This window comes from Diadema setosum, chromosome 17, assembly GCF_964275005.1.
Source record: "Diadema setosum chromosome 17, eeDiaSeto1, whole genome shotgun sequence".
NCBI classification, from domain to species: Eukaryota; Metazoa; Echinodermata; class Echinoidea; order Diadematoida; family Diadematidae; genus Diadema; species Diadema setosum.
The window spans coordinates 23,505,623-23,518,506 of NC_092701.1; the positions used below are offsets into that span (position 1 = coordinate 23,505,623).

A 12,884-nucleotide genomic window follows, 5' to 3' on the forward strand; every position below is an offset into this window, starting at 1 on the left:
ATCAAGCTCTGGAAGATCACCTGAGTGACCAAGGGGTACATCAATGTAATCCTCATATCCAGACCCATCGACAAGGATTTCTAAACCAAGCATATCAGCTGCAGTTTCACTGATCAGACTACAGACAGAGCCACTTCGAACTTCAACCTGTATGACCTGATTATCATTCCCTTGCCCTGTGGCAGGGAAGTGTGGAGGTTCACGTTTTGTCGCGTCTGACAACGCGGAATGCTGGCCAAGGCCAACCTGCTGGCCCGCGGGACACCCCCGCTTGGGTGCCTCAGCGGCCGGGGCTGCGCGTCGCTGCATCGACGGGGAGCCGGTGGACCCGGCCACGGCGGCGCATCGCTTTGTTGATGCAACGTGCATATCACTACATGGGACTACACACTATAAATCGCCCAAATACTATATACGTCACCCGAATTATCACTGTAAATTACAACAGAACGCCTACTCCTGCGTATATCAGGCGAGATTCTCCTTTCTCTTGGACTAGGGTAGAGCAAATTAGTGGCGTTAAATTCGCATCCAGCTGCCACCACGCCAGTAAATAAAAGGGGAAACCGTAGACGATTCGGATGAGGTTTGGATCTGGTTTATTGCCGTGGCCGAGACAACTACGGCAGGCCAATTGTGCACAAACGTAGATTACTACATACACTGTATATAACACAACCAATACTGGCGCAGGGTAATCAATAATCTTTATGGTACAGGCCAAGATAAACAAATATTTCCTAAGGTTATTTTTGAATACTTCATCAGAATGTCTCATTCTAAATCAATTTCTCTGTCATTGTGTCTCATCATCATCTTCTTCTTCTGAGAAATCTTTGTTTTTTCTGGTAGTATAAATCTCTCGAAGCCCAATAAACAATCTGTGCATGAACAAGGCATCTCTCGTGCGCTCTTCGTTTTCTTCTGTGAGATGGTGTGAGCATCAAAAAGGACAGTTCAAACAGCCTTTTTACCATCTGATGTTTTGGAAGGCTAACCAGGCGTGGCGCCTGTGAACCAAGCCTGCCCCCTCTCCCTCTCTCTTGCTATATCTTTTTCTCTGACACATGCGTACACACACACACACACACACACACACACACGCCCACACAAAAGCAAGATGGTGGCCTCTTGGGGGCATCATCAGGTTATCAGTGGGCAGCTTCAAGGGCGAGTGTATCATGTCTGTAGCCAACGATAGCCCTGCAGATAGGGTCATTTTGTGAGGTTCCTCTCACAGAGAAATAGTATGACCTGTAGACACTTTTTTTTTTGTAATATTCTTTTATTTGAGTTTCATTCAATGTGAAATCCCTATTAACAATAAAATCAATACGTCCATCAACAAAAAAAAAAAAGAAAGCAGCTGTATTCTTCTTTCTTGTGCTGCTAAATCATTTTTCAAACATACAGTACAATATATTTGATTCTTTTTACCAAATCATACCCTGTTTTTATAAAAGAAATGACATAAAAATCTGCATAATTCTCAAAAAAAAAAGCTATTTTGATCAGCCTAATCAAGCCAATCCGAAAGTGCCTTATCACTCACACACCGACTAAGAGATGTGTGCTACTCAATCACTTTTTCACTTAACTTCCTTCTTTTTTTTTTTTTTTGGCAGAGCACACACTATATACATAAATATATCAGATAAAGTATAACTCTTAAAAGGGAAAGAAACCTTGATCAACTTGATCAGATTGCTCAATATCCACTTCATTATATAAATTCTCTTACACTCTCTTGAGAATACAGCAGTTCCTAAAACATATTTAAAGAAAGCATTCTTTACTTAACCGAACAAAACTCATCATTTTTTTCTATCTAACCTATCAACCACCCCCCCCCCCCGTACAGCACAAAATAACCATATGTGTATATCATCAAAACAAATCATATTCCTGCCTGACCCCTTAACCATTATTCTACCATTGCCTAACTACATCTACCTAACCCTAACCATCCCCACCTATTTCCCCGCTAACCATTACTCTACTCTAACCTAACTACATCTACCTATGACCCCACTAACATACCCCACTAACATACCCCCCACTAACATACCCCCCCCCCGTAGCCTTCCCTCAACACACACACACACACCCATATATGCACTAGACATCAACCAAAACAACAACAACATACCCACCAGTGCGCACTCACAAACACCAACATTTGCACGCCAAGTCACACTGCATATTTGTGGTATCTTGGTTACCTGTTTCTTTGACAGTTAAACACACACCAAATTAAAACCGAAGCTAACTAAACATTTTACATGGGGAAAAAAGTGACCACCATAATGCTGATACATATACCGATTCCTAAACATTAAAACGGCTAAAACCTAAACTGACCATACATCTGACTCTATGAAAGTTTCAACTGCTCCCATTTTTTCAAATGAAAACCGAGCTTACCTGCTTTAACCGCAACGTTCTTTTCCTCCTCTATAAAATCCAAAACAAATTTCTTTATCTTTTCCCTCTTGGGTAACTTATTTTGTTCTCTTGACCGAAATATTACAATTTTCATCAAAATTATCAAGGCATTCACGCATTTGATTCTATTTGAACTACCTCGTAAACCTAAAAAGATATCTCTCCATTCTAAATCTTCTAACTCAACTAAATCATAAAACTCAATAAGAAACTGCCATATCGGCTTTACTTTCACACAATCAAAAAATATATGTGAATAAGTTTCCCTTTCCAATTGACAAAAAGAACAAAGATTATCATTCACAAAACCAAACTTAAACAAATGTTCCCTTGTATATATCACCCCGTGTAACAACTTAAACTGAAATTCCCTATGTTTACTAAGTAAAGTCGTGCTTCTAGGTCTAAGAAATAAATTTCTAATTTCCTTATCACTGCAATCATACTTCACTTCACCATATCCTATTTCCAGAGTATACAATTCTTGTAAAGCTGTAACAAAATACTCATACACTATTTTTGACTTAATATTTTGAAATTCTAATATCTTACCAAAAATCTTCACCTGTATATCATAATTTAATACATCAATTTGCTGAAACCTTACACTCCCTGTGGACTCTTTCCACTTTTCTGGAAAAACATTATAAATATCATTTATCTTAAATATACCATTTCCCATAATACCTAAATTTCGAAAGTACCCAACGGGTTTAATAAAACCTCCTTGTAAAATATGATGTACATTATAAACACCCTTTTCATATAAATCACAATCAAAAATACTCTTCCCTTTTATACATACTTTTCTATTATTAAATATAACTGGATTCATCACTTCATCTTCAAAATTCCTACATTTATCCATTTCCTGCCATACCTTAACCATTTCTAAATAAAAAGGTGGAACTGGATTTGTCAATGTCAATCTAGACCATTCATAGTCACATAAAAATAAGAATCTTCCTCCTACTGATCGAAAACTAAAATCAAAATACATTTTCCACCCAGATTTCTTCTCACCATACAATAAACGTTTCAACCACATAATACGTTGCGTTTTGACAAACAGCTTAAAATTTATCATTCGCAGTCCCCCATTAACATAATCTTGATACATAATATTCCTTTTTACCCGGTCTTTACCATTCCACAAAAATTCAAAAATCATCTTATCCAATTCAGGAAATATCCATTGAGGAACAACTATGAGTGATGAAACATAATTCAACCTTGATAATGCATAAGTTTTCAACAAATGAATTTTTCCCATGAGTGTTAAATCACGCTGTTTCCACCATCCTAACAACTTTTTTATTCTACTTAATATTTCTTTAAAATTAATCTCATTCTTCCCCCTCACATCTCTTGCAAAATTCACCCCCAAAATTTTAACTGCATCAACATATTTTCCAGATACAGATAATACAGGTTTCTCTGTATCCTTACCCATCCACAAAAAATTAAATTTTTCTTTATTTACAATTAAACCGCTTATTTTCCCGAATTCATCAAAAATATACTGTAACCTATTTAAAGATTTTATGTCCTTTATAAACAACGAGATATCATCCGCATATAAAATTTGCTTTATTTCATTTCCCCCAAAACATATTCCTTTTACAGTGTTATCTTTCCTTACTACTTGCGCCAGTGTTTCAATTACTAATACAAACAAATACGGAGACAGGGGATCACCTTGCCTAACCCCTCTCTTGATTTTGAAATAACCAGTAGAGTGCCCTCCATTCATAACACAGCTGCTTATATCCTTATAAAGCACCTTAACCCAGGAACAAAACGATTCACCGAAACCAAACCTATGTAAGACCCGAAATAAAAATTCATGTGCAACTGAATCAAACGCTTTTTCGAAATCCACTGTGACCAAAAACCCACTTGTGTAGTGCAAAGAATGAAATAACATATCATCTACTAATCTTACCGCTTCTCCTATATTCCTATTCTTTATGTACCCAACTTGATCAAAATGAATAATCTCTCCCAAAACTTCTTTAATTCTATTTGATAACACCTTAGATAATATCTTATAATCTACATTCAAAAGTGTAATTGGTCTATAATTTTTGATGTATAATACATCCCTATTTTCTTTTTCTAATAAAGTAATAACACCTTGCTTTTCTGATATTGATAAAGCCCCTTCATCATATGCCTCATTCAGAGCATCTACAATCATTTGCCCCAGAACCGACCAGAAAGTGAGATAAAACTCCACTGTGAAGCCATCGTTTCCAGGAGCTTTATTACCTTTCATTTCTTTTAAAACCATAAAACACACACACACACACACATACACACACACACATACGCACACACACACATGCACACACGCACGCGCACACACACACACACACACATACTATACTAAACATCAATGTTTCCAATGGTTTCTCAATAATGTGTAGTCATCTCTGATTGATCACATTAACCCATCCTGTATAGGCTTTCACATCGTTGATGTCGATGGAGGCCGAGCACCATATAGGCGGCGACGGCGATTCTTTTTTGTTTGTGAAAGTTTGATATTCTATTTTCTCTATTTTATTTGCATTTCTGTCACCCGTCTTGAATCTCATTGAAATCTAGCAGAAATTAGTTGCAGCAGAATGATGGCAACCATTATATCAGACATAATGTAATCTTCTTTTTATCTGCTTATTATGTTTTAGCCTTGTTATGAATTTGACTATTCGATGAGTGATAATAAAAAAAAAATCGAACAAACTACAAATTACGTAAGAAAAAGAGTAAATTTCAAAGCTTCCACTTCATGATGTGACAGTTCAAAGCTGCTTTAGCCTACATGCCTTGATCCGCCTGCAGGTTAAAAGCATGAGAAGAGGCTGCTTCCCAGTGGGCTGAGCAACAATCGAATTGCTCTAGCTCAGAAATTGATACAACGTCTGGGAAAGGAAATGCTAAAAATGAACAGCTGATGTCCGCTTATTCGTTTGAAACCAGGTGGGGAATCCTTATTCTCCACGCTAATAGTCCGTTCTTCCCCCCTCCCCCCCCCCCCCCCCCCATCATGTGACATCAGCGAATATGTACATGCGATACAGAACAAGGTAGGTTTGAGGAAAATTCCAAAAAACAAAATCGTTCAAAAGTTTTGAACGCTTCAATGTGCCGTTATTCTCTAGAACGAGGCTTTGAACAGGTCACGTTCGTGATGTTACAAGTTGAATTATAAGAGAGCAGTTGAAAAAAAAGAACGAGAATTTCTCTTAATTTGTATAATCATACTTTTCATGCAAGCATGATCTCACTTCACTGTAGTTATATTTGCAGTTCATGTTACCATTCTTACTTCACACCCATGAGCAGATAACAAGGTTAGCCATGATTAGTAAGCCCTGTGACAGCAGTTGTAATCGACCTGGTGATGATTTCACGGTGTGTTTTGTATAGGCTTGCACTTGGGTCTTGAATAATATCGTGTGTTGATGGTGGTCCTGTATAGGTAAGCATATAGGGAATTGTTTCCAAAATAATTATTCAGATACTTAGTAGACGAGTGGGGTCTACGCATTAAATTTATTACAATATATGAGATAGTATTGTTTATCTATGTATATTTATGCGTTTCCTTTTGATTACGTATGAATTTAATTAATCAATAGAATTGATTACTATAATCAATAAATATACTAATTAGCAACTTTGCTGATCTATTTGTTTATTTCTTCATTTATGTATGAATCTATATATCTATCTGTCTATTCATTCATTCATTCCCTCTTCCCACCATACAAAGCGGGCACTGGCCAGTATCACAATGTTGGTACAATTTCCCAGCGAGGTATTGTCGGCCCCTACTATAGGCCTAATAGATTTTCTTGCTCATTGATATTTCCATCCACGTGATACATTTTATGTGTATAGGCATGAACATGTCCCCCGTAACGATCATGAATGATTATGATCAGGTTTACAGGTGAAATGCTAAAGCAGGTGCAAATCAAACATTGTTATTACTGTATAATAATAATAATAATAATAATAATAATAATAATAATAATAATAATAACAACAATAATAATAATGATAATAATAATAATAATAATAATAATAATAATAATAATAATAATAATAATAATAATTGTTATTATTATTATTATTATTATTATTATTATTATTATCATTATCATCATCATCATTACTATTATTATTATCATCATTATTATTATTATGGAGCAAGGTCACATCGCAGAGGAGATATAACAAATAAAGTCACACATATCGTTTCTCACTGTCCCCTAGTTTTCTAGTTTTGCTTGCTAAAAAGAAGGAATTAAGTCGCATTCATAATTTGACATAGCATGACAAAATTTCCTCATTACAATTCGCTATACTACAGTATGTGTGTGGGGGCGGATCAAGGTCACGGTCACCTCGTTGAGATTTTTCCCCGATTTTTTACATAATTTATAAAAGTGTGTGTGTGTGTGTGTGTGTGTGTGTGTGTGTGTGTGTGTTGAGGCGCCAAGCCCCCGCCCCCCCCCCCCCGGTTCCGCGTCCCTGTTCTAGGGAATGGACCGTTGATTTCATGGGCGGCGCCACGTTTTCCAAAGGGGGGGGGGGGGGGGGGCACTTCAGACTTCAAAAACAATGCCCTGTACCGCGCTCACGTATATCACACATCAAGGTTTCTATCTATTTGGGGTCCATCTATTTCTATAGTGCCACCCTACTTACGCACTTCCTGGGCAAAAAAAAAAAAAAAAAAAAAAAGAAAAGTGGAGCCCAATTAAATGGACTGTACAGTAGGCCTACTTGTTGAGGTGGGGATTCATGTTATGAACATTCCTAAGTGAGCTATAATGAGAAACCTCTTGTGAAATTATGAAAGAGCATGTAATTTTGAGAAGGATTCAACGTTTATATGATGAATATTGGTTTTCAAATGACTGAGATATCCAAAAAAGAGATAATAATAAAAGGCGACAGGCCACGTACGCCTTTATTATAAGGATCTCTTTGTTTCACTTTGTTTTTGGATACCTCGGCCATTTCAAAACCGATTTTCATCAAATAAACTTTTGACACCCCTTAGAATTGCATGCTAGAGTGGTTTCTGAATATCTCGCAAAACGTTAAAAGCCAACCAAATCCTCACCTCAACCAGAACTGTACCTTGAATCCTGAACCTTGATGAGATAATCCCTGACTCTTTCCTAACTGAACTGGGATGGGATTAACTGCGACCAGCCCCAACGTGCAGCGTTGGGGCTGCGCCGTTTTCGCATTCAGATCTTAATGTTGTACAAAACGGGTGCCGTTGCGGCGCTATATTTCCTTAATTTTTCAACAAAAACTACTAGGAATACTTACATGGGTCGATTAAACCTAAATGATTCAAATCGGCGACTTTTTGATGCATTTCGTTGCTTATGATGCAGAAAATGTTGTCTTATAAGGCGAATTGTCTTCAGCTCGCCGATGCTCACTAACGTTGCATGCTAGCCTTTGGCAAGGCCCTCTCGCTGTAACGGACGAGCGAACGGACGAGCGAAGCGAGTCGCGCTACCTTACTCGGCTGGGCTCTCTACACCACGCAGCGAGAGGGCCTTGACAAAAGGCTACGTATTACTCGCTACATGCGCAGATGCTTACTAATGGATATACACGTTCAAAATGGTAGCACGGCTCTACCATTAGGGAAGGCCGCTTACTCCTAAAAAAATGTGGAAAATTTTGCAGTTTCCAGATAAATTCGTGAAAAGAACCAAGGCAATGGGGTAATGTGTATTTCATTTTTTATTGTCACTGTGTTTATGATAGAAATTTACCCGTGATTTACTCGTGAAGTCGCCGTATGTGGCAATAGGGAGTTGTTCGTGGTTCTCACTTTAGCGAAACTGCGGGGTAGCCGCCAGGACCCCGCCGCATAGCGGCGCGGTCTCCGGGGCTAGGATGGGATGTGCTGTGACAGTGGGTGATGGTGCAGTCGTAGTATATTTACAATAAAAATAGTGATGTGCACACTAAAAATTCTGTAAGATTTACAGCAACAAGGAACCCACAAGAGGTTTCAGCCCTCTGATGGCAGGAAGGGCAGCCTCCTGGAAGGCAGCTACTGTTGTGGCAGTAACTGCCATGGTTGGTAACTGGTTCCACATACGAGTGGTTCGGGGATAAAATGAGAATTTATATGAATCAATATATTTATACGGGGACGGTGAGCTTGAGCACATGATCTTACTATGTTCCTTTGTATGGTGCAAAAAGGGCCAGAGCCTCCCGCTTCTCCCCCCCCCCCCCCCCCCCCGGTTCCGCGGGCCTGGATTTTAGACATTAGATATAGATAGATACCCTGAGCCCTGTTCCAGTTCTGTCCAGCAGGACATCTAATTCCCATGGTTTGACCATCCGTGGTTTGACCATAGAGCTGTATTATAGAGCTCTATGGGTTTGACGTAACTACAGTAAACTTCCGGTTCGCGACTGCTGTTTTCTGAACCATAATGCATTGCGAACATTCCGATTTTTCATAGCCTTAGGTGGAAGATGAGAAGAATTCTCCCGTAATTACAATTGTTGGATGTCCTGGTATAAATGCAGATACTTTTAAGGACTCTGTAAGATCGAATCATGCAAGCCGAAGATGCGAGATACTTAAAAAGGTGAGAAAATGTCGGAAAATAGAGACAGACACACAGGACTGTATCGCACTATCAGACTTCTCATCTTTACGTCGGCGATTCCCTGCCGCTGTGACAGCGCCAGCGGGCACTGTTATCACGCCGCCCCGAAAGTTCGGGGGAATAGTTGTTCATCCTCCCGCACGTAGATCTGCGGCACTATTGCCGACTCGCACTCGTGCACTCGTACTCACTAACGAGCAAGCTCAACCCTCAATTACAAGCATCTGTAGGTTAGATGTTTAACATGTTCTGCTAAGTGACAGTGGCTGTAATCCTTTGCTAACATTTATTAATACCAGTGTTATTAATAAATTTTATTGTTAGTGTAGCCACTGCGCGGCACTGCCAAACTTGGGCCTTGGCAACAGAGCCAATTGCAATGCCAATGCCAAATGGGCATATGCTGTGATATAAAAGTTGGAAAGCTGCATGCAGTTGCACCAAACGGATTCAGAAAAAAAAAAAAACCTTAATTTTTCATGTATCGAATATTCGTCCACATCATCACAATGACCATATGTATGGTTGAGGGGTCTAGATATCGCGCACGAAAATTTGAAATGCTCTTATAATAACTGTTAGAAGTTATTCCATAATCGTACCTGAATTTCTCAATGAATATCACGAAAATGCAGAAAAATCACCTCCCAGAATCTCCTGATGATACGATGACGGAGTAGTGCGCTGTCGCCGTTTGTATGTCGGACTTAATTTTATGCGTTCAATTTCTCGGGGTATGTAAAGGTCGCGCAGCTGCCCTATGAAGTTTCATGCGTGAAAGTGTCTGCCCCTCTCTGCGGCTGTAATGTGCTTCGGCTTTCGTAGAATAGTATAAACGATCGATCGAACAAATTACGAATTCTATCGGCTACGATCATATGAGCGAGACAAGCGAGACGACACGTCTAGGCTACAACATCCTTAAAAAAAGATTTTAAAGGGTGTGTACAGTTCTGGTCGAGGTGAAGATTTAGCTTTTAACGTTTTGTGAGATATTCAGAAACCACTCTATGAGATGTCAAAGCGCATGCGGTTCTAAGGGGTATCAAAAGTTTTTTCGATGAAAATCGGTTTTGAAATGGCTGAGATATCCAAAAACAAGGTGAAACAAAGAGATACTAATAAAGTTGGGGCATGTCGCCTTTTATTATTAGCACTTTTTTGGATATCTCAGCCACTTGAAAACCAATTTTCATCAAATAAACGTTGAATCCTTCTTAGAATTACATGCTCTTTCATATTTCATAAGAAGCTTTTCATTATCTCACTTAGGAATGTTCAAAACATGAATCCCTACCTCAACCAGTACTGTACAGTCCCTTTAAGCTAAGGTAGGTAAATTATAAGGTAAAAAATTGGAAATTTAGTGAAAATTTTGTTCCAAAAAATTGGAAATTTAGTGAAAAATTTGTTTGAAATCAACATTTCTTACCTGCTTCCTTCTCATGTTTAGCGGTTGTCAGGTATGTTTATTCCATGGGCGTATCGGCAAATTTTGCGCTTAGTCCTACGCGTAATATTGCTTGCTATACGCAGTTACGCTATGCGCGATCATTAGGTCCCTGCGCGAGACCTAGTGCCCTTACTATACAAGCTGTGTTCTTTTTTTTTTCATTTGTTTTGACTTTGTCTTGTAATGTGATGCCAATGTTTACGTTATTCATGCCCTCATGCCTGTCATGGGAAAGATTAAATTTTCCTTTCAGACTGAGTTGCCTGCAGGGTCAGAGATGAATACTTCATGATCATCATCATTGTGAACTAAAGCAGGGTTTCAATTTACTAGTCCGACCAGACGTCATGGTTGCGACTTCCGAGTGTACAGCGACAGGGCTGTGAATAGATCTAACGGTTACAACTCAGCTTGTACAGTACATGTAGTTGGGTTTCAGTGCATGGTAACATAGCCACTAACACTGGCAGCTTGGATGATCAGAATGCTGACAGGATGATATCTAGATCTCTAATTGTTTTTCTTCTGCATATATTAGAAGATGAGTTTGCCCCATATATGTTCACTAGGTACACTGTTAATGACATAGTTTGAGGCTGCATTGTGAAAATCTGTACCATATGGTATCTATTTGCTTTTGTGGTTTTTGCATGCATTTAACATTCTGTCACATCCATGATCAGTTACAATGTTTTGAATATTATCTGTGAAGCAACCATTGCCTCACCATGAAGAGAATATTGTACAGGGCTGAACAACTGTGATGTGAGTATAAACTTTTATGTTAACTATTTTTTATTATGTATTTATGTTGTATGTATTTATTCATTTATTTATTAATTCATTCATTCATTCATTCATTCACTCATTAAATTCATTCATGCATTCATTCATTCATTTTTTCTGTTTGACATGCAGGAAGGTAAAGGGAGGCAGTATAGATGTGCACCCAACTGAGAAAGCCTTGGTGGTGAACTATGAGTTGGAGGCTACCATCCTGGGGGAGATGGGGGACCCCATGCTTGGTGAGAGGAAGGAGTGCCAGAAAATGTGAGTATTCTTTCATTACAGTACCAAAAACTCCAACTCTTCCTCTTGCGATGGGATATCCCGCTGAAAGCCAATTTTCACAAAATCTCCCGTTCTCCCACTTGAAATGATCATTCTCCCACCCAAACACCTTTTTAAAACCTGGAATTAATATATCCAAAGGGATCGGGGAACCATATTGCAATTGGGCAGCACAATTCAATTTTATTTTCTTTGTTTTTTTTTGCTTGTCAGCCAATCTGCCAAGATAATTCGCTGCAAAAAGAAATGAGGATCTTTTTTTTTTTTTGCTTGTCAGCTGATGAGGCACCACAACTGGTTGGCATGATGTGGCATAATTTCATAGCAATTTAGCGTAATTTTAGGCCGCTTCAAGCACAATCCCATGTTTCTCGCTGGTCACACTGTTCTCCCGTTTGCTAGGGGTTTCAGGCGGGAGAATCTCCAGATCAGAAGGTGCGTTGGGTTGGAGTGGAGTCTCTGCAGTACTGGTTATTCGTATACATTTTTGTAAACACCAAGATGGGAATTCCGTCAACCCTGGGGAATTCTAAGGGCTGTGTTGTAAACACAAGTCTATTTTCCATAATCTGGTGAAGACCAAGTGCTGTTCCTATAAAAAAAAAAAAAAAAATCATATCATGAGAACATCCCGTTTTGAGAAGATGATTCAAGTGTTGTAATATGCAGTGTCATTTCTACTCACTAATTTCTAAATTGTTGTACTCTTTAAACAGTGTTTGATGGAGAGAGAGGAACACGCGAAGAATACATTTTGTGACCCTCCAAAGATGCAGATTAAGAAAAATTAGATTGCACCATATGCTATGAGAAATATGGGATAATGTCACTATAAGAATTTAGATATGCTATGTGATGCATCCCTCTGTGATGATTGAGTACCATGGCAGTATTTTTCCTGTCTTATATTTGAATTTAGAATTCGATTGAGGAGTCTGAACTCGGCCACAGACATCGCAGCCCTGGCAAGGGAGGTGGTGGAGAAATGCAAACTGATCCACCCGTCCAAGCTTCCTGAGGTGGAGCAGCTGCTCTACTACCTTCAGAACAGGAAGGAAACATCGCAAAAAGGTTGGTACTGTTAAACATTTTTTTCTTTTCTTTTAGATTATTGGGGCAACTGTTCACACATGCAGATCCCCATGTTAATGGAAGAGATGCATCCTCGCACTGCGATACATGCAGGCGTTGGTAGGGGGTTCCTAAATATTTCTTTTATTTCCATGGTACGGTCTGCATTTTTG

At 38.9% G+C, this 12,884-nt stretch overlaps 1 protein-coding gene across 1 annotated transcript in view; it reads left to right on the top strand.

Annotated features, from left to right (window-relative positions):
- The first annotated feature begins 8,974 nt into the window (after positions 1-8,974).
- LOC140240472 (kinesin-associated protein 3) overlaps positions 8,975-12,884 on the top strand; it is a 32,974-nt gene continuing 29,064 nt past the window's right edge. The window contains exons 1-3 of the mRNA XM_072320243.1: positions 8,975-9,095; positions 11,488-11,619; positions 12,560-12,711. Of these exons, the coding sequence (XP_072176344.1) occupies positions 9,064-9,095; positions 11,488-11,619; positions 12,560-12,711 (316 nt within the window). The 5' untranslated portion in view covers positions 8,975-9,063. The remainder of the gene's footprint in view (positions 9,096-11,487; positions 11,620-12,559; positions 12,712-12,884) is intronic.